A 22,394-nucleotide genomic window follows, 5' to 3' on the forward strand; every position below is an offset into this window, starting at 1 on the left:
ACAACAGTTCGCCAAAAGTTCACCCCTCAAGGCCATGAATAGTTGAATTCCAGCTTCTGTAATCAGCATGAGAAAGACTGAGGCGGGACCGGGGGAGAAAGGAGCCTTGGGCAGTATTTCTTTCTTATCAGGTGCAAGATGCAAGCTGCACATTTCTAACACGGTCCACACAGCTCCCCAGAAAACTATAGGGAGCACCATAGGCCATAGCCCTGCATGCTAGATCTGGTGCACAGGGAGGCTTAGAGCCCAAGCCCAGCATGCAGGATTCAGGCTAGGGCAGTGTGGGGCCCCCAGAGGCTGAGGGGGCAGCACAGGGCCTAAGCCAGCCCACAGACCAACCCTGCACCATTTATTTGGCCTCCAGGGCCAAAAAACTGTGAGCACCACTGGCCTAGTGCTTATAGACCTTGCACAGGGACTAGGAGACAGATGTTCTAGGCCTCCTGCTTTTCTGGCATCAAGCAGTTAGTTGTTGGTCATGGTTTTTGTGGGATTACAGTTTCAGGAACTTATGCATAGGTACATACTTCTCAAGCAAACTTCTTTCACCTCAGAGCCCACATGACTGTACTGGGGCCTTCTAAGCATGCTCAGAAGGGAACCACAGGACAAGTGCAGCTTTGTAGGTGAAAATAGACTCTAAAATCTGCATAAATGCCAAAAGTGGCCCTTTAGCACATAAAGGTGAAACTGGATGTGTTTTACAATGTAGAACATATCACAAAGTGCTTGCATCTTATATGTAGGTGCGTCTATACAAAATGTTACTGTGCAGTTGGCTAATTAACTGTGCAGTAAACATCTCAGAGTCTACACAATAGGGCACCGCTATTATGGCCCACAAAATTAATGAGCTCCATGTCATGGTAGTACTTGCAAATATAAGTACTACCCTGCTGCAGAGCTTTTTGTGTGCTGCAGAGCACATGTAGACACTGCTCCATCTGGCTGGGGCACAGGGTGCTTCAGGGTGAGGCTAGCCAGCAGACAGCCCCCCACACTGAAGCACCCTTTTGCCTAAGTTAGCCGCTCTACAGCATACAGAGCCCAGTCAGAGCAGCCTTGAGCAAGTAGATTGAGACACCATGTCCCCTGCCAGCCTGATCTGCTACACATGAATAAACTCCAGAGCAATGTGCTATGGAGATTTTTGCTCCCGTGTACATGTTCAAATAGTGCTCCCAGGAGCAAAATACTCCAGAGCAATAAGCTATGGAGTTTATTTGTGCACATTAATCACACTTGTACACATGCCCACAAAGCTGTAAGCACAAAGCTGCTGACAGATGTGATTTAACCTTTAACTTCACTTATGTTCTTATGCACTAATTAACTAAAACAGCAGAAAGCAGAGAACACCTTGTATAACCAATATGAGATGAGGATCCGTCCCTGTATTGATTTCATTGATGCTCTGAGAGCCCTTGGAATAGAAAAGAACCTTGCTTTGCCAGCCATTGCTGTGATTGGAGACCAAAGCTCTGGAAAAAGCTCAGTCCTAGAAGCACTGTCTGGTGTCGCTCTTCCTAGAGGCAGTGGTAAGAATTTACCTCATGACTTTCTATCTCTCAAGTCTCTGATAATTGCTGGACAGGTCTGTTTCTCTTTGGAAATGGCATACTTGTGAAGCTAATTTAGACCTTTACCATCCCATCATATGGAAAACATTACAACTAGAGCTGTGCAGAAAACAGAATTTCTGATTCACAGGAAATTCATCAGTTTTGGTATGTGAGCCCATTCTAAATTCACCAAATCTTAGACTTCATCATGAAACATTTTTTAAAGAAGAAAAGTTGGGGAAGGAAGTTAAACAAAACACTTAGTTTCAAACAAATTGATGCATTTTGTTCTGTTTAAACAAAAGTGAACATAAACATTAACCAAAAGTGAAAATGAACACTGAAATTAAAAGGTGTAAATTGTTTCAGTTTGTATACACCTTTTGGCAAAATAAGCATGTTCTTTTTGCATTTTTTCCCATTAAAAGGTGTAAATTGTTTCAGTTGTATACAACATTTAGCAAAATAAACATGTTCTTTTTGCATTTTTTCCCATCAGAAATTTCTGATGAAAACCATTCTGTCAGAAAATTTATGATCAGCTGTACTTAAGACCATGAATCCAACCTGTCATTCAAAGTACACTTTTTCAGATAGGCAGGAAACAGGTTCTGATAAGTAAAAGAGAGTATTGGCAGTTCCAAAGGATGCTCATCATAATTCTTTGTATATAAGAGTAGGATTTGCAAACTCCAAAGTAGCTGAAAAATACATAACTTCTCAGACATCACTTGGTCTTAATCATGTTTGCCATAACATAGATTTTCTGCTAGCATTATACTTGACCACACAGCCCAAGAATAATTTTAGGGAAATGTTCTTAATTCAAATAATACAAACATTTAGATGACTGCAAGATGTAAAGGGGACTTTGATGTTCAGTAGTGTTTCCATACCCTTACTACGTATATGATTCTATTCTGATCCAGTTTTTAAACACCTGTTTCAAATGTGTATGGCATCTGTAGTACATGGGCTTTAAACATATCTTTTCTTTTCAGAAATATTGCTAGTTCCAAAGGTATTGTCCATATTACAAAATTTGAAATATCTTTCAAATAAATATCACCTTCAAAATAGGAGAAATGATTTCGGTATTACCACTTCAAAGTGCAGCATATAAATAGGATGACTTCTCTTTTCATTGATCAATCAATATGCAACATATTTTTCCAGCTTTCACATATGGCACTGAAAAAGCTCTGTGGACAGCCATGAAGCTTTAAAGAGGGCAGCTATGAAGCTTATGCATACTACGGGAAGAATTATATTCTGTGGTGTTCTCTGTATGTATTAAAAGCAGCAAGTATGATCTCTAACATGATTAATTCTACCTCTGAACTTCTATAGGTATTGTTACCAGGTGTCCTTTAGAACTTAAACTTAGAAAAGCACCTGAACAGGTGTGGAAAGGGAGTATTAAATACCAAGGTATGGAGGAGAAACTCGAGAATCCTATGCAGGTGGAGAAAGCAATAAGAAAAGGTATGTTCAATTTATTCCATTCTGATTCCATTGTATGTCTTTATTTTGTTTCTATGTTGTCCCCCACTAAATAGCCTCAGAACAGCTGACAATAAAAAAAGCCATAAAAACAAATAAAATAGTACAGGCAACCCCTGCTTAATGCTATTTTGCTATAACACTCATTTTAAATTGATACCTGATTTCACTTAGCACTCAGCAAGTTTTGTTATAATGCTCACAGCGCCCTGACCCAACAGCTGAACATTATGTAAAATGCCATGAGTTACAACAGGGGCCTGCATGTCTGTCAGTGCCTGCTAAATGTTCATGGGATGGAATGAACAAAAGTTAGGCATCACTGCTCTGCACAATATGCTCAACCTACAGAAGATACAAAGTATGCGATTACTCTCCCATCCTCATACAGATCTAACTCAATATCTCTCACTTGAGATTGGTCATAACTATACTCAGTCTGTATTTATATGTATATTCTTTGACTATTTCAAGAAACAATGAAAAAACGATGAAGTCAGAAAAACCAATAACATATCCAAAAGTTTTTTCCAATTTATAAAATAGGTGTAAAAAATACTTATCTGCCTCCCAATGCTGTCAGCAAGTAACTAATGCTTGCAAAAACATTTTGAAGATGAGCAAAGATTTGTGTGAATGCTTAAAGCCAAATCCTACTTGAAGCCAACCCTATGAGATTTGCCATGAAGAGATCTCCAGGCAGGATTTGCTGCCAAATGCCTTCTTAAAAGAAAACCTGGAACAATATGCGTTTGTTATGTTCAACTCTGAAATTCCTTAAGATGAGTTTCTAAATTCTGTTTTTGTTGCTTTGTTCTTTTCCCCCTTGTAGCCCAGAATACAATAGCTGGTGAAGGAGTCGGTATTAGCCAAGAATTAATTTCCCTGGAGATCAGTTCCCCAACTGTTCCAGATCTGACCCTTATTGACTTGCCAGGGATTGTCAGAGTGGCTGTGGGGAATCAGCCTACTGACATTGGAGAACAGGTAAAGCACATACATGTTCTTTTCTGGGAATCAGTTTGAGCTGTAGCGGTCCCATGCATGAGTTGCCTTAAACAGGAGGCTTTGCTGGAGGATGCAGATAGTACTATGTGGCATAGTTAATTATTTACAGACTAATAAAGAGCTAGTGAACATACAGAATGGTTCCTGGAGACAGAAAATGCTGGAAAGATTGCACTGTAGTACTGAGATACCCAAATCACTTCCGGTACAGGCAGAATGGAGGTCAGTACAGGTTAATTTCTCCTATTTCTCTAATTTAAAGCTAGCTTGGGCTTTTTACACTACACTGCAGCATGGAATACATGTTGGTCAAACCTGTCAGTGAAATTCAGCCAAAGGACAGCTCATACCTTAAGAAACCTCTCTCTTGTTTATTTATTATACTCTCTGATACTCATCTGAGGAGCAAGAAAATGACAGATTTGTTTCATTACTGACTGAGGCATCTTCCAGTGCTTCCTCAAATAGTGGTTCAGATTCTAACTTCAGAGTCCTCATGTATTTATATAGTAATACAAATGAGAGCAGAATTTGACCCATTTTCAGTTTTTTTCTGAACCCTATAAAATATTTTGTGAAGTGAAAAAAGATAATGCTTAACAAAGAGACTGACAATTTTCCTTAGTTAATTTTAGGAGAAAAGGTAACAGGAACTAATTTGTGTAAACCAAAACGAGTTATACCACAAGATCAACACTAGTTGTTATGTAGCCCTACTGTTAATAATAGCTGAGGGCGGGATGGTGATGTACATTATACACATCCATAACGTGGCAAAAAGTAGGCAAAGATTAATATTTTTTTTAATGAGAAGGTTCAGGAGTAGATACTGTAACATTAAAGAAAACGCAAGTGCAATTTCTTTATCAATCAAGAATTCAGGGCAGCAGTCATATTATTCTATGATAAAATTGCCATAGTAATTTTAAGACTACTTACTGTATCCACATTAAATTTGTTAGTGTGATATCACCTACACATTTCCATTGTCCTTGAGTGCCTTTTTTTTTTTTTTTTTTTTGGAGAATGAAAAGGTAGGTAGAGCATTTTACTTTCAGGCTGTGCAAGAAAATGGGGTTGAAGGGAAATATGAAAGACAAGGAAAAGAGTTACCAAAGCTCAAAGTAAGCAATTAACTTAATTAACTACATACAAGTAGATCTGTGTGAACCTTTGTCAACATGCAACACATTGACTTAACGTGAAATGAAGTCACCCAAATATCACATAAAATTTTTTTTATAACTTTCTCATGAAAATGCAAAGCAAAGACATAGTGCTTTCATCTGATGGACGTGCTTTCTAGATTTACACTTTTAGTCTGACAAATTAGCATCAGATAAATCTTAAATCTAACTTGTATATTGTTTCTGGTTATGCATTTTGATAATGGAAATGGTTGTCTTATACAACTGTCACTTCTGAGAGCAAAATATAAGTAATATTTTCAACATTAAATAGATCGTTTACCCAGGCTGACATTTCACAAAGCTGATGAGACAGCAATCTGTCCTCATATATCCATAGTGTGTATAATATTCCATCTTGTCAGCGGAAGAAGTGACTGGTTATCCCCTGGAAATCATCATATGCTATATGATAACATTAACCATTATTTCATTTCTTTCTTATTATACTTTATTGCAGATCAAAACCCTAATTAAAACACACATTGTTAAACAAGAAACCATCAATCTGGTGGTGATATCTAGTAATGTGGATCTCGCAACAACAGAGGCACTGAAAATGGCTCAAGAGGTAGATCCTAAGGGGGAAAGAACTCTAGGTATGTTATAATTTCAAAAATGCAACTTAGGGAAGAAGTACGTTACATTTCATGGAGTCCTCTCGTCCTTTCCATCATGTCTCAATCTCAATCCACTATACTAGAAAAAGAACAACCTATAGAAAATAGTATCAATTTTGCAAACAGGTAAAAGGTACGTCATAGGGATGGAATGTGAGATTTGTATTACTTTTTACATTAAGTTTAATAATGCAAATCCATATCACTTAGAAACATTTTAGAAAAGGGAAAAATGTTATCACAGGAAGACAGAAAAAGTCATTTCAGAATGACTTTAGAATATACTGTACTGTTCTAACTTGTACTTAGCTTGGATTCTTGTATTGAGTACTTGTAGAGTTTCACAGACATGATGGAGGGGGTTTTTTTAACCCAAAAGCTTGTCTCCAACTCATCCAGCTATTCAAGATGAGGCAATAATAGCTATTACCTCACCTAACCAACCTTGCCTCTTTCACATCCCCAAACCATCATGGCTTCAACAATACTGCAACTAAATACCTTGATAGATTTTCTCCATCTGTAATGTCTATGCTTCTCTAATGTTCTCATCATATTCATTCACAGGGATCCTGACAAAACCTGATTTGTTGGACAAAGGAACAGAGCACGCTGTGGTTGATATAGTACAAAACCGTGTCATCCTGCTGAGAAAGGGTTACATGATGGTTAAATGTCGTGGTCAGCAAGACATACAGAACAACGTGACCCTGGCTTCTGCAGTTCAGGAAGAGAGAAAGTTCTTCAAGAATCACAAATATTTTGGGTACTTTAACAACAAATGGCCTGATCTTTAAGTTGGTGGCAAGATTCAGACTGATTCGAGTGAGACTTCATTGGGGCCCATAATGAGCATTATACTTATTTTCCATTGTTATGTAGGATTGTTTTCCAGTGTGAGAGAGTCTGCACATCACATATTTTTTCTTAAACTGATCTACTTTTGAAGTTAAAGGTTAAGCTCCAATCTAGAAAAGAACATTTTGACTTTCAAGGACTTAAGTAGAACCAATAAAGTCAGGTCAAGCATGTATTTAAATTGTTTTGCTGAATTCAAAACAGTTCCTATCCCCTGGAAAGTATAACAAGACTTGCAGAAAAAGTATGGTCAGCTATTTCAGAAGAATACCATCCTCTGCAATAATTAATACATCAAAAGAAAGTGGAGGTCTCTTTATTTAAGTACACGTATGTAAATGTTTTTGGAAGGACGCTCCTGGAATATTGTTAGCATTCCTCAGCTTGATCAAAAGAAACAATCAACCCTTTTTATGTTTCAGAACTGTGTGAAAAAGACAATGCTCACTTTTTCTGCAAAAACAAATTTTGTCTATTCTTCACTCTTTTTCAGGGTTCTTCTGAAGGAAAAAAGGGCTACTATCCCCCTTTTGGCTGAGAAACTTACAAAAGAACTGGTGATTCACATCAGTGTAAGCTAAAACAGAAGCTTTAGGCTTTTACATTGCCGACTATTAAAAACCTAAGAGTTGATGTCATAACTTGGAGGACAAGGCTTGTTGAAAATACTTCTGTAACTAGCTTTTAACTAACCTGACTTGACAGCAGTTAGGAAGTTTATCGAGCCTTTTACTGGGGATCAGGAGACCTGTAGTCTGCTCTCAGCTTTGCCATTAACTCAGGGTTGTCCAAGTGGCAGCCGAGAGGACACATGCAGCCCACAAAGGGTTAATGTTCAGCCCCCAGGTTTCTACCCAGCTGCTGCCCCCACTTATCTCTCTAAATGATGCTGCAGCTGGGGTCTCTAGGCTCATGCACCCCTCCCCCCCACCAACTTTCACTTCCTGTTCCTGCCCCAGGGTCAGAGTGGCCCAGTCCAGTGGTGCAGCAGCAGTATGCATGGCAGCAGCCCACACGAATGGTGCATAGGGCACGTGGCCCAGGGGCCACAGCTTGCATTAGTGCAGCTCCCAGGGTCTGGGGCCTGTGCAGTGTGCAGTCTGAAGACACCTTGATTTTAGGCAGCCCTGCCTTCAGTTTATGTGCTGACAATGGACATATCACTCAATCTTTTTCTGATTCAACTTTATCTCTTTTAAAGTAGGGATTATGATTGTGGAGTGGTCATAGAGTCCCAGTCCTCCACACTCACTACAGAGGACTAAAGGGAAATACTAGTGAGACAATAAACCAGGCTGGACAGCCCCTCTGGGGCACAGAAGAGTGGGGGAAGGAAGGGCAGATTATGACCCAGCCTACAGCTAGTCTAGGGCTGTGCAAAATAGCAGTGTTCCACTTTGACTTCCATTTCAACAGAACAGTGTTTTGTTTTGAGTTTTATTTCATTTTGAAAGCACTGTTCCGTTTTGCCCATACGGGAAGCACCAAACAGCCTATAACTTTGTCATTTCTTACCTGCTTCTGATTAAACTTGCAGGGATGTTAGCCCCTTCTGAGGGCATGAAGCCTGCCAAGTTTCAAGGAGATAGGTGTAGGGGTTTCTAGGAAACTGTACCTCAAGCTGCTGCTAAGCAGGAGCTGGGGAGGAGGAGCAGCATCCTGTGATCCGGCAGGCAGATCAAGGGCCCGCACCCCCAGGAAGAGTCCAGTGAGCCCCTGCAGCCCTCCTGGGGTGCAGCCAGGCTCCCAATCTGCCTGCCAGATGACAGGAAGCTGCTTCTGCCACCTGAGACCCAGAGCTGAGGAACTGAGCCTGGCTGGGGAAAGTGCCTCCTGCCGCAGGGCTCAGTTCCCAGCAGTTCACAGTGCTGGGGAACTCAGCCCGGCTGGGGGAAGTGCTTCCTGCCACCAGGCTCTGTTCCCAGTACTGGAAAACTCAGCCTGGCTGGGAGAGGCACCAAGCAGGAGTGTAAGCACAGCACTGACTGATACTTCCATGTTTGGTAAGAGAAGTGATAAGACCTAGAGAAGACTGTTGGACGTGCAAGAGCAGGAAGGGATATGTATATGTCTGTGGCCACTCAGAAATGTTCTAGTTTTCTGTCAAAGAATGGAGTTGTTCTGTCCATTCAAGAATAATTTTTCTTTTCCTCACTAGAAATCTTTGCCTGCATTAGAAAAGCGAATAAGTGAAGAACTTCAAAAAGCAACTGAAAAGTTACAGAAAAATTATGGGAGCATACCTGAGGAAGAAAGCGAAAAGATGCTGTTACTCATAAAAGTAAGTATAGGAATCACTGCTGGAGTTAATATATGAGGGCATTTGGCTCATGGTGTCCAGTTTGGACAAAGCTCTTCTACCTAGTTCTGTCTCTTTACTGTGGATCTTCCTATCCTTGAGTGGATAATGAACTGCTGAAAAATCCAACATTTCACCTTATATACACTAAGGGAGGATGGGGGAATCTGAAATGAATACCTTCTAAGATTTTAATGAACATATTCATAAGCATGTCTGAGTGTCTACAAATAGAACTGTATCCATGGGCGTATCTACACATGCATTAATGCACCACTGCTACCTCTAATATGAAGTACTACATAAATACACAGTAGCCAATGCTAATGTGCAGTAGCAACGGCACAGTCTTTCTGTGATGCTTATTGTACAGTAGACTAATTCTACTATGCATCAGAGCATTAGCACGATTTTTGCCATCACACACTAATGCACAGTAGAATTAGTCTACTGGGCATTAATCATCTTGTGTAGATGTGCCCTGTCAAAGTTAACAATAAAATTAATGAAAGCAAGATAAAGTACAGCAGGTTGTCACTTCTTAATGCATTAGCCAAGCCAACCCCCTCTGAAGTCATCTGCCCCCTACTGGTATGGCTGGAAGATTGCTATTATGTCATTAGTGACCTCTATGAAATGAATTAGTGGTCTTAGCTATTTTCAGTAGACAAATGTCTATATTAAAGAAAATGCAAACCTTACATATCATATCTTTGTTAGCACTCTTGTAAAAAGAAACTAACAATTAAATGAGCTTTGACAGTGGGCTCTGCACTCCCTTGCTTATCTAAAGCAAGACTGAGGCATTTGGGCAAAGTGAAGAGGAAAAGCTGTCGGATGGCAGAAACATTTTCAAAAAATTCCAAATTCCCCCCAATGTATAATTTCTAGTCCTGAAGCTATTTTTTTAACTCACTGTTTTAACCAGAAAAATAAATATTATGGGGAATTAGATTTTCACAGAAATGCCATATGAAGAGGACCACTTTTAGCCAATAGGCAGAAGGCAGGGCAGTGTGGCACCTTAAAGACTGATTCTTCAAGCCAATGGTCAATATAAATAGTGTGTTTTCATCCTTCTCTCCTGTTGGGTATGCTTCATTTTGTATAAAGAACTTGAGTATTCATTGAGTCAGAGGCAAGAATTTAGGTAAGTATGTACAGTATATGCAATAGTGTTTCTAGTGAGGGAAGCTGCAGTGGATTTGCAGAAACGAGGTATCCAAAGCAGAAAAGAAATATAACTGAAATTTCCAGAGAAAAAACACTTTAACTGCAAATGACTGAAGTCCTACTGAACATGCATATAAATTAGTTCTGCTGAAATGTTAAAACTGTCCAAGATTCTTTTTTAATTTCATAATTTATTTTAATCTCGTTATAGAAAATAAAATGTTTTAATACAGACATCACAAATCTAATTCATGGAGAAGAAGACTTATATGAAAATGAAGTCCGAATGTTTTCAAAAATCCGCAAAGTGTTTCAAGAATGGGGGAGAATACTGGATGCCAAGTCAGACAGAGGTAAGTACAGAGGAACGGCAGCTGAAGCTGCTCAGAAATGTTCAGTTGCATTGATCTGGACTGAAATTGTATGAAATTTAATAGACTATGTTAAGCTGTTAAACAAATGATGCTTAGATGCCTGGAGAAAGATCCCAGAGAGTAGAGATGGTGCACTGTGTTGAAAGTAACAGATTTCCCCCTAGCTCCACTGAAGTCAATGGAGCAAAGAATATGTATAGGATTGCAGAACCTGCACCAAGATGCTTCCTCTTTTTTCCTTAGCCTATGGTTCAAAGTTTGGGGTAGCCATTTGTGGGTTCCAAAACAACTGCAGGCATCAAAAGAATAAACCCTTTTTACAAATAAACTGAGCTGCTAATTGCTTACTGAATTGGAACCTGAAACTATGAAAATGACTTGTACAAATACACCATTAGTAGGGACTCAAAACATTTCTCTCTATTTCAGAATACCTACTTTGCTTTCTGTTGGTAAATATGTAGTGCTTCTTTCTATCTAGCAGCTCCTCTTCACATAACACTTTTTGTTTCTTGATGCATTTCTCCATTCATACGACTAAAATTAATTATAAATTAGTAGTTGTGAAATAGAGGTGCATGCCACTAAGAGATAAATTCATTTAGCTATAGGCATATTAATTGACTAATCTGTCCATCATGAACCCATAACCCATTAATCTGAAAGTATTACAGGAGTGAAAAAAAAGGTAAGAAAGTATGGAACAGAAGGAAATAGCAGACAGGGAGAGGGGCCATCTAAAAATGGCAGGAGCACACAGCAAGTGAAAAACTGTAGTTTCTTGGTAATGTTATTTAGTCCCCTTCCCAATTAGTGAAAGTTACATGTATATGTATATGGGAACTGCACTTGTATTCCAAGTAAAATGGAGATATTTATGCCTGCTATTTCCTTGATATTGTGATTTGAGGTCCATATATAAAAAATATTGTGTATGAGGCAGGTATTTGTGCTTACAAAACTTAAGTGACTGCAAAATTCATTTAATGATCCTAATGTCAGTAGATCATGAAAGAGCTAGAGAAAATAATAAAAATAACAGATAAAGTGAGCTTCATATGGTAAAATATGTTAGAAGATGTTCATGTGTTGGCTGACCAATTTAACAAAACCCTGCATACCTCGCTCCTAAATCTCAAACTGCCATCCGAATGACATTAAACTAGGCTTTTACATCTGCATTGTATGTGTATAAACTCATACATTTCTGGTATGTCTTAGAGGTTGTGAAGAAGGGTCCCATAAGAACTGATGATTTGTTATCTCCCTCCTCCAGTTGCTCATGATTATACTATAATTCCATAATCCACCCATACTCCATCAATTCCCTAAGAAGAATTTTTATTCAAATCAGGGGTGCTCCATCCAGATTTGGTGGTAGGGGAGTCATGGCACCATTCCCCTGCTGCCATAATTCCAGACTCAAAGGGAAACCTGTGCACTGGAGAACATAGTTTCATAGCCACATTGTTAGGGGCTGGAAGGGACCTTACAGATTATTGGGTCCCACCCCACTGCACTTGGGCAGGAAAGACTGCTGGGATCAGAAGACCCCAGCAAGATGGGCATTAAGACGCTGTTTGAAGATCACTAGGGTGGATGACTGTATCACCTCTGAGTGGAGCCTGTTCCAAACCCTCGGTACACAACTTGTAAAGATTTTCCTTATGTCTAGCCTGAAGCAATCTTCAATCAATTTGTACCCATTATTTCTTGTCCTCCCCTGGGGGGGGCCTTGGTGAATAGATGCTACCCCAGGCCTTGATGTACACCCCTGATTATACTTGTAAGCTGCCACCAAGTCCCCTCTGAGGCTTCTCTTCTCCAGGCTGAACAGTCCCAAGTCCTTCAGCCTCTCCTTGTATGACCTGGTCTCAAGGCTTCTGATCATGCGTGTGGCCCCTCCTTTGGACTCTCTCAAGTTTCTCCACATTCTTCCTGAAACACAGCGCCCAGAACTGGATGCAGTGTATCAGCTGCAGTTTCACCAAGGCCGAGTACAGTGAGAGGATGACATCCTTAGCCCTGCTTGAAATGCCTCGGTAGATGCATGCCAGTGTTTGATTAGCTCTGCAAGCTACAGCATCACTTGGTGGCTCATGTTCATTTTGTTGTCTATCACGACACCCAGGTCTCGTTCAGTTGTGGTGCTGGCAAACGTAGCACTGCTGAGCTTGTAAGTGTGTTGTGGATTATTTCTCCCTAGATGGAGCACTTTACATTTCTCTGCATTAAACAACATCAGGTTCAGGTCTGTCCACCTCAGGAACTTATCCAGGTTGGCCTGTAATGCCAGCCTGTCTTCAAGTGTGACCGTATTCTCCCATAGTTTGCCAGTTCACGTTCAATACCTGAATCCAAATCGTTGATGACCATGTTGAAAAGCACTGGTCCGAGTACTGAACGCTGAGGGACACCACTGGTCACCTTCTGCCATGACGACTCAGTTCTGTCCATCAATACTCTTTGGGTCCTACCATGGAGCCAGTTACCTAGCCACTGGACCATAAAGTAGTCAAGGCTGCATTTTCTCAATTTTACCATGATGACATCGTTGGAGACTAGGTCAAAGTCCTTTTTGAAGTCCACGTATATGGCATCAACCTCACTTCCCTTATTCAGATGGTGAGTTAGCTGATCATAGAAGGAAATGAGGTCTGGCATGATCTGCCTGTAATGAAGCCACATTGGCTATCCTTCAGAATACAGTAACTGTTCTGTTAACTGGCATCTTACAAGCCGGCATGCTCAATTAACCAGCATGCTGGCTTGTAAGATAAAGTGAAACCAGAAGTGCCCACCATGGCACTTCCAGTTTCTCTAAGCCCCCACGGCCCGGGACAAAGCAGCCTGTGCTGCCGAGCCCCCATGGCCCAGGGGCATGACAGGCTGTGCAGGGCCCGCCTCCCTGTCCCACAGGGCCCGCAGGAGGAGTGGCGATGCCGCAGGAGGGGCAGCGGGACACCCCAGATGCAGTGGGAGAAGCAGCAGCCTGGGCCACTCAATTAACCAGCATATTTTGTTATCTGGCATACCCCATTCCAGGGGATGCCAGATAACAGAGCTTTTACTGTACTGACTTCTGTTAGCCTGTCTGTAATGGATTCTTTGATCATTTTTTCCAGGATTTTGCCAGGGATTGGGGTCAAACTGATTGGCCTGTAATTTCCTGGGTCCTCCTTTCTCCCTTTCTTAAAGATAGGCACCACACTGGCCTTCTTCCAGGCTTCTGGGACCTCTCCCAAGTGCCACAAGTCTTCAAATAACTTTACCATATATTGCACAATGACATTAGTCAGTTCTTTGAGAATTCATGGGTGTGGTTCATCTAGTCCTGCTGACTTGTAGATATTTAGCCTTTGTAGGTGCTCCCCTGCAAGATCTATGCTAATTATGGGAGGCTCACCCTCACCATGATCATCCTGTATCCTGTCAAGTAGGCTAACACCCTTGGACTTGTGGAATACCAATGTGAAGTATTCATTCAGGGGATTGGTTTTGTCCTGAGTGTTGGTTATCAGTCGTCCCATTTCATTCATCAGGGGTCCTAAGCTTTCCTTATTTTTTCCAGCTTCCTACATATCTAAAGAAGGACTTTTAGTGGTCCTTGATTCCAGTTACCAATTTGTATTTGGGTGGTGCTTTTGCTGTCCTGATCTGCTCCCTACATGTGTGCACTGTTGTTAAGTATGCCTTTTTGGTATTTATTCCTAACTTTTGTCCCTTGTAGGCTTCTCATTTTAATTTCAGAAGGTCCATGACTTCCCTGTTGAGCCAAAGGGGTCTTCAGTGTTTGCAGGGCCAGGCAGAGATGGTATGGGACTCTGGGGCTTCATCCTGGCATGCAGGGGCAACTTGGGGCCCAGCAGCCCATTCTGAGTGAGCAGGGCCTAGCGAGCATGTTGGGGAGTTATTGAGCCCCAATCTCAGCATGCAGAACATGGGGCCGAATCCCAGTTTGTGGCCCCAGGCAGGGGAAGCACAGGGGCCCTGGGCCTGATCAAGGCATGCATGGATAGTAGAGAGCCTGAATTGGTGCACAGAGCCCAGAACTGGCCTGGGGCCCACCTGGACCACTGGGACTCAAGTCCAAGACAAGGATTGCTTTCTCCATGTTGACTGAGGGAAAAAAAACTTGTTTTGGACTCAAGTAACTGTAGTCCATTTCTGTTAGTTGTGGGGTACCAATATTATTTAGCATGGTTAAATTCCTCTAGTAGTGACAAGGCTTTAGTGATAGTGGTACTAGAATGTATGTAGAATCTAGTCATGGCTTAGACATCCCGTGATGTGGCTGTTGGGTTTTTTTTTTACCTTTCCCTGAAGCACCAGATATTAGTTACTTCTGGAATGATGTCAGGCTTAATGGACCAGTATTCTGATCCACCACAGGATTAGCTTCCTTTTCCTTTAGTTTCTATGCTTTTCTGAATGACCACAATGCCTCAGCCTTAGAAACAGCAATGGCATATTTTGCATCAGTCTTATAATGCATACTGGGTACATCAAGATGAGACATTTACTGCAAAGCTGCCTAATTAGCTCCACAGTAAAGTCTCAGAATCTACATGTGTGGCCCTCTTAGACTACAGTAAACTAATAAAATGCTGCTGTAGGATAGTACTTGTCAACACAATTACTATCCTGCGGTGGCGTTATTTACTCCACTTCAGTGTATATGTAGATGCTGATGGGGCTGGCTAGGTCATGCTGATGGGGCTGGCTTCAGTGTAGGGGCTACCTGCCAGTTAGCCCTGTACTGAAGCACCCTTGCACTCCAACCAGCCCCTCCACAGTATGCTGAGCCAGGTCAGAGCAGCCACAGGGTGACGGACTGGCCCCCTAGGGCTCCTGCTAGCTAGGGCTGCTCCAACCCAGCTCAACATGCTGTGGCACAAACTGAGCCGGAGTTTATTCATCTGAATGAATAGCACATGTAGACATGCCCACTGTGCATTAGCTCTTTTAATCTAGTGGTTTTCAATTTTTTGGGGGCCTTGTACCTCTTTACCTGCACAGTATTGCTGCTCTAACCCCCTACAGCAGGCATATCTGTCGACACCTGTGTTAACTCATGGCAACACTATGGCTCACCAGGCACTGACCAATCAGAAGTAGGGATGTGTGAAATTTTGCCGGCAAAATTGGAATGAAACAAAGGCCATCGAAATAGCCTCTAAACAAAATGAGGCTGATTGAAATGTTTTGAAAGTTGAAACATTTTGACTGTAGGCTGGGGACAGGAAGTCAGTCCAGCTGGCCTGACTTCCCATCCCCAGTTAAAGATCTGGCAGGGGGTGTGAGGCAGCCAAGCGGGGCTGCTTCCTGGTACCCCATACTAGATCACACCAGGGGCAGGAGGCAGCCTGGCTGGGCTGCTTTCCCAACCCTGTGCTTGAATGTGCAGGGGTGGGAGGCAACCCAGCAGGCCAATGAAGTGCGGGGGTCAGGGAAGCAGCTCCACTAGGCTGCCTCCCACCCCAGTGTGATCAAGCACAGGGGTCAGGAAAGCAGCCCAGCTGGGCAATCTAGCACAAGGGATGGGAAGTCAGCCCAGCTGGCCTGACTTCCCATCCCCAGCGAAACTCAACACAGTGGTGAAACAGCCTTTCCGTTTTGACAAAATGAAACAGGACATGTTTTGACTCTAAATGAAATTCAAGACAAAACACTGTTCTGTTGAACCGGAGAAACTCAAGGCAAAATAGAACGATGCTGTTTCGCACAGCCCTAATCAGAAGCTCTACTGCCTTTATTAAAATTTAGGCACGTACACCTTGCTTATTGTTTACTGTGTATCCCTAGGGGTATTTGCATCCCAGTTTGAAAGCCTCTATTTTAGTCAAAAGCATCTTTAAAACAAAGACTTAAGCTTCTTTTTAAAACGGATTGTTGTGCTTATTAATTAATTAATTAAAATAATGTTGTTTTTAATGTTATAGTAAAAAAAGCTATACAAGAGGATGTGTGGAGATTTGAAAATCAGTATCGTGGAAGAGAACTCCTGGGTTTTACCAATTACAAGTCATTTGAGGACATTGTAAAGAAGTATATCAGGGAACTAGAGGGACCTGCCCTTGAGGTCTTAAGTAGAGTGATTGGTGAGTTTCATTTACTAAGTTTATTCAGAGCTTCAAAAGTATTAGTCCGTCTATGTTTTGATTGATGTGGCAAGAGTTGCCACATCTTGGCACATGTACTCAGGACACTTCATGGAGGGAAAAATGAATATGTAACAAACTGATTTCACTAACTGATTCTTCTTTGTCAAGACTTCAAATCTCTGTGCATGACCTTCAGATTTTGACAGAGCTATTTTCAAAATGTTCAGTAATTTTTGAAGAAAATAGAAACTTAACGTGATAAGAAAATTATATCAATCCTATGGTATGATGGAATTAAAATTGTATTGGATAAGCCTAGCTATGTAGTAATGTCATTTGGATCAATTAAGGAGACTGACTAGTTTTCTTATTTATCAGACTGCTGCCATCATTTTATGTTTTTCTTTTCCCCTCAGATATTGTTGGACAGTCTTTTACAGAAGTCGCCACAGCTAATTTTCAAGAATTTATCAATCTTATCAGAGCTGCTAAGGTGAGATAAAAGGCCACAACAATACTGAACGGCCTTTTATTGAGCACATTTACTCCTTTACTCTTGGTCACTTTCTAATTTAATTAATTTTCCTTAAGCAACATATATAATCCTACAGATGCTTACCATATTCAAAAAGTAATAAATAACAAAGAAACCTAATAGAAAAAGTTTATTTGCAGAAATACTGAAAGTGTTTATACTCTCCATTGATATATAATACACCTTTCCCCAGTTAGATGAATGGGCTGCACCATATTACACCCTCACCTACGGGTGGGGATAGTTGTAAAGATGTGTACATGAAAATGACTCCTAATCTGCTGTTGACACTCTTTCCAAAGACATCTATTTTGAGGAAGAAGGGCAAACCTTACATGATGCTGTGGTCACCCAAATGAGCTAGCTGATGTCTTTGTATTTGGATAACATCAAGGCTGTAATGACCATAATTCAGTCATTCAGTTTCTGCTCAAAATGAAACAGAGCTGTAATTAAACTGCACTGGCTTAGCTGGACTCAAACTGCCAGTCAGTTATTTAACTGACAGGAAGGCTTGCTATGAAATCTAAATCAGGTTATATCAGAGGAATGACCTTTTGGTAGAACACCAAGGTTGACAGACTGCAGGCATCTACTTATTCTAAGTCAGACTCAAGACACTTTACGGACCCATGTGGGAGGTGTGTGAGTCCAGAGCAGGGACAGAAATGTGTTTGTGTCATGTTGAGAAAGAATATGATAGTACTGGCCAACACTGCCAATATCTGCTCAATGGCAAACTGGTTGTCAGCAGCAAGGCCTGGTTGTTGGTTAGTAGCTTCTGAGAGTTTTCTTCTCCATCTTCCTTCACAGGGCAGAATTGAAGACATTAAAATGCAGCAAAGAGAAGAAGCTAAAAACATGATCCAAACCCAATTTAAAATGGAGCAGCTTGTATACTGCCAGGACAATTATTACAAAAGCGCTTTAAGAGATACCAATGTTAATGTTGAGGAAGCACTCAAAACTCTGACATTCCAGGATGTTAATGGAATTGTTCCAAACAGGAGCCCATCCACTGTTGACCTGGCTCATCACCTGGAGGCATACTTCAAGGTGAGTTTCTGGATTCCTGTAATAGCAGTTCCTATTTCATTCTAAATTCAACAGTATATAATGTTCATCCAGTCCCACTGCAGTCAAGAGAAGGGGTTCTCTTTTGGTTTTAAGAATATGGTGATACCAACAGGAAGACAGCATATGTAATCTCCCACTTGATGTACATGCACATCTGTCAGACTTAACTAAAACCTTAAGCAGCCAATGGAAAAAGATCATGGGCATATTCTGGGGTGACCAGAAAGGTTGGGGAAGGAATATACATACTACACAAGTAGTTTATTGGCTCACTCTGTAACAGGAAGTTGTGAAAGCAGAGGGCTCCTTCATCTTGAGCTTCCTTTTTCAAGCTACTTCTTGCTATTGATCTTCCTCTCAGATTATACCAGTTTCACCATCAAAACTTAAACAGTCCCTGAATTCAGACCTTAGCCATAAAAAAGAGGTCAGAACTCTGGTTTTAAGCTGATTCTCAACCTATTCTGTAAGCTGGTGTCGCCAGCTGAATCTAGCTGCTGTGGCATTCACTTAGACACCTAACTATATTTTTGGAGTACAATTAAGCTAAAAAATGTGCATCTATCAAATGCTGAATACAAATACTGAATATAGTTTGTTACAAGAAGCAGTGAAAGACTTATCTTCATGAAAGCAAAATGGAAACTAACATCTTGCTGTAATTATTAAAATGGGGTATTCTGGAGGCAGATGCCATCAAATTGGATGCAGAGAAAATAAAGTAGAGTTTGTTTTTGTGTCACACATCTTTGTGGTTTCCTAAAGCGAGTCAGACTGTAATGGATTACATATTAGTCAAAGTAGTGAGTTAGCAGTTAAGAGCCTTGATACTCTCTCCTATATGACACAAAGCCAGGTATATGAAGAGTAAACTTTTCAAAAGTGATCAACCCCTATTTTCAACAGTGACAGGCACTTGAAGTTGAAGTCTCAGAGGAAGCAAGTGGAACTTGAGTACATAAGTTGCTCAGACTACAACCCATTGCCTTTCAACAGGACTTATATTGTTAGATGTCTGCCACTTTTGAACATGGGGCCTCAGCTATTAAATCAGTAAGCATCAGGTTTTAAAGACACTATGTTCACATTTAAATCCTCTGAAGTCCTGTTTAGCATCTGCCGAAATCTTGAGGGTGCCTAAAATCTGTGAGCAGCTAAAATACCAGGACTGAAGTTTCATAGGTACTTAAAAGTCTGCTTCTGAGTATGCTAAGAAATAGCTAAGCCCTGAGAGTACTGGGCAACTAGGTGCCAAGCTTAGGGTTTCCATACTTCATTTAAAAAAAAAGAGGACATCTGTTGGCGGGGGGAGGGCAGTGATATGCCTGTGCCCTGCCTCTCTGTCCCTTACTGCCAAGCCACAGCCCCCTCAGCCCTGCTGCTGCCCCTCATTCGCAACCCACAGTACTCTGCACCCCCCAGACCATGTTGGTACCCCTCACTCCCAAACTGTAGCCCCCGCCATGCCTGCTGATATCCCTCACTCCCGAGCCACAGCCCTGTGGCCCTGCCTGTGCTCCACGCTCCCGACCCACAGTCCCCCCACCCCCCTGGTGCCTGTAGGTCCCAAGCCACAGCCCCCCCAGCCCTGCTGGTGCCCCTCACTCCTGACCTACAATCCCTTGCCCCCCCAGCCCTGGCAGTGCCCCTCACTCTCAACCTGCAGCCACCCCCCTTGCGCACACACAATCCCCAGCCCTGGCCCTCCTACACCCATCCCCCACAGACGTACCTGCCTGCAGCTGCTGGGGCATGTGCACAGATGCACATGATGTCTCTGCCTCCACTCTCCCCACCCCCGCTCCCCACAGCCCCAAGCAGCTCCTTGCTAGGGCAAGCCAGGAAGTGCCAGGAAAAAATTTGATGCTAAGCACCGGTGGAGCAAAATCCCAGACATTTGTTGATATTAAAAATAAATAAATAAAAAACACCCAGATGGAGATGGGAGGACCCAAAATGAGGATATGTCTGGGTAAACCCAGATGTATGGTAACCCTAGCCTAGCTAATGCCAAAGCCCTATCAGGATCCACAAGTTAAAAGTCCCCCCACCCACATTGGTTCCAATTTGCTTAGAGGGTCCAATTTGATAGGTGTTTTTAGAAAACACCTACCCACTCAAAACATCTTCCCACACAAAATACGGCTGCCAAGAAAGGAGGTGACAATGTTGCCCTTCTTATTAACCAAGTCTCTCCCCATCAATGGTTTGGGCATAGGCCAATTCAGTTGCTTGCTTTGCCTTATTCAAAGTAGGATTTTTCATTTCAGATCACTATGAATCAGGAAGAGCAGAGATTTGAACCAGTATCCCTAGATTTTTGTTCTTCATTGCTCCTAGTCCTGTCCCTTATAGCCACAGGGAAAAGTCCATCTCTAGCCTCTCTATAATCACCTTTCAAGTATTAGAAGACTGCTATCAAATCTCTCCCTGCCCAGTCCTCTCTCATAAATCATGCTTTCCATTCTCTGCTAGACTCCTTCCAATCTGTCCACATCTTTCATAAAATGGGGCCCAAAGCTGGTCACAGTGCTCCAGGTAAAGCATCACCAGTGCTGAATGGAGTGGAAGTATCATTGCTCTCAATTTGCAAGTGGCGCTCAAAATGAAAGCTCAAAAACAGCAATGAAATGGAATTTCCAACCTTCAACTAAATACTTTTGGGCATCTTTACACATGCTATGTTGTGGGGAGGGCACCTTAATTAGTGGCTCTCAGGAGCTGCTCTAATTAAGTGTATTCAGCACCCTGCGCTTCAAAATGACAGCAGGGATGCTTTTACTAAAGCTTGTTCGACTTGCAACTGAAAGGACTAAAGTGCCAGACTATCTTTTAGATAAGACACTTTTGAACATATTCTGTTTGATGGATAGGCTTCCAAATTGGATTCTATTAACAGTAAAATTATTTATAAAATGTTATTTATTAGATAACCCTCTACTACAAAATTAATTTCATTGTATAAAGGACATAGCAGTAACTAGTATAATTGGTGTTTATATTCCTGAGGAAACCTGTGGTTAAAATTTAAAGCAAGTCTCATTCTGTCTTTTAAAATAGATAAAAACGAAAACATGGCTCTTGGATTTCATCATTTCCAGTCTAATTCCTGAGGTTAAAATCACTTGATGAAATTTGAAGAGTGCAGCAGCTTTCTGTTATTTCTTACTAACTTTGGATATCTAAAGTTGCTGTCCTTTCCTCTCCTTACTAATTAAATTATGTAATTATCTCTTTTCAGGAAGCAGATCATCGCCTGTCCAGCTTAATTCCTCTCATCATTCAGTCCTTCACCATTCGGGACTATGGAGATAAACTCCAGAATGCAATGCTGCAACTTCTGCAAGAAAAGCAGCTATTAGACTTCCTGCTCATGGAGCACAAAGACACAGCTGCAGAGAAGAATTTTCTCACTCAACAAGTTAATTCCCTCAGAAAAGCCCAGCTTGACCTACTAAAACTCTCTGCCTGATAGCATTGGTGACTTCTTCAAATCACAGTCCTTTTACCAACAATACGTGTAGCAGAGCATTGTAAAACCTTTTCCAGTCACAGACCTAGCACTAAAATCACAAATAATTGCTTAGTTTTGACTTAGTTTACATAATTAGTTATATATTGAGCGTGGGCTCATGTGTGAACTATTCAGTTGGTCTTGGAGTACCTAGATAAAATTTGTGAATAAATTTCGGCAGGAATTGTCTCAGCTTCTCTCTCGTAACTATCAGAAATATTCCCAGTTTGTTTTAGCAAGCTGGGGACCAGGGGCTCTCATCAGCGCAATGCCAAGATGCCGGTGTACCAACACTTATAAATCAAAGCCTTGCAATACCTTAAAGCCGCGATCATGCCCGAGTTCCCGGCCCTCTGCTCTCGTAGGGACTGTCGCAAGCGGGATTCTCTTTTCGCAGCGGGTCGCAGTTGTCTTCTTTTGTACTGATACCACTCGGGGCTTCATTGGAAAGCACGTGTTATGTTGTATCCATTTACGCGCTTGTTATCGCTGTAGGGACTGCTGCGGACAGGCGAACCGCACACCCCGGATGTCTCATCTGGAGGGCGCTGCTTCCGGAGCTGCGCGGACGCCACGC

The 22,394-nt window shown here is 41.7% G+C and overlaps 1 protein-coding gene across 1 annotated transcript in view; it reads left to right on the plus strand.

Annotated features, from left to right (window-relative positions):
* Positions 1-21,859, plus strand: part of LOC109305836 (interferon-induced GTP-binding protein Mx1-like) — a 24,866-nt gene extending 3,007 nt beyond the window's left edge. The window contains exons 2-13 of the mRNA XM_019528971.1: positions 1,349-1,541; positions 2,916-3,050; positions 3,901-4,055; positions 5,724-5,862; positions 6,451-6,649; positions 7,235-7,313; positions 8,900-9,022; positions 10,425-10,566; positions 16,530-16,688; positions 17,108-17,184; positions 18,040-18,282; positions 21,545-21,859. Of these exons, the coding sequence (XP_019384516.1) occupies positions 1,349-1,541; positions 2,916-3,050; positions 3,901-4,055; positions 5,724-5,862; positions 6,451-6,649; positions 7,235-7,313; positions 8,900-9,022; positions 10,425-10,566; positions 16,530-16,688; positions 17,108-17,184; positions 18,040-18,282; positions 21,545-21,775 (1,875 nt within the window). The 3' untranslated portion in view covers positions 21,776-21,859. The remainder of the gene's footprint in view (positions 1-1,348; positions 1,542-2,915; positions 3,051-3,900; positions 4,056-5,723; positions 5,863-6,450; positions 6,650-7,234; positions 7,314-8,899; positions 9,023-10,424; positions 10,567-16,529; positions 16,689-17,107; positions 17,185-18,039; positions 18,283-21,544) is intronic.
* Positions 21,860-22,394: the final 535 nt, after the last annotated feature.

This window comes from Crocodylus porosus, unplaced genomic scaffold (genome assembly GCF_001723895.1).
Source record: "Crocodylus porosus isolate Cpor-Errol unplaced genomic scaffold, CroPor_comp1, whole genome shotgun sequence".
NCBI classification, from domain to species: domain Eukaryota; kingdom Metazoa; phylum Chordata; order Crocodylia; family Crocodylidae; genus Crocodylus; species Crocodylus porosus.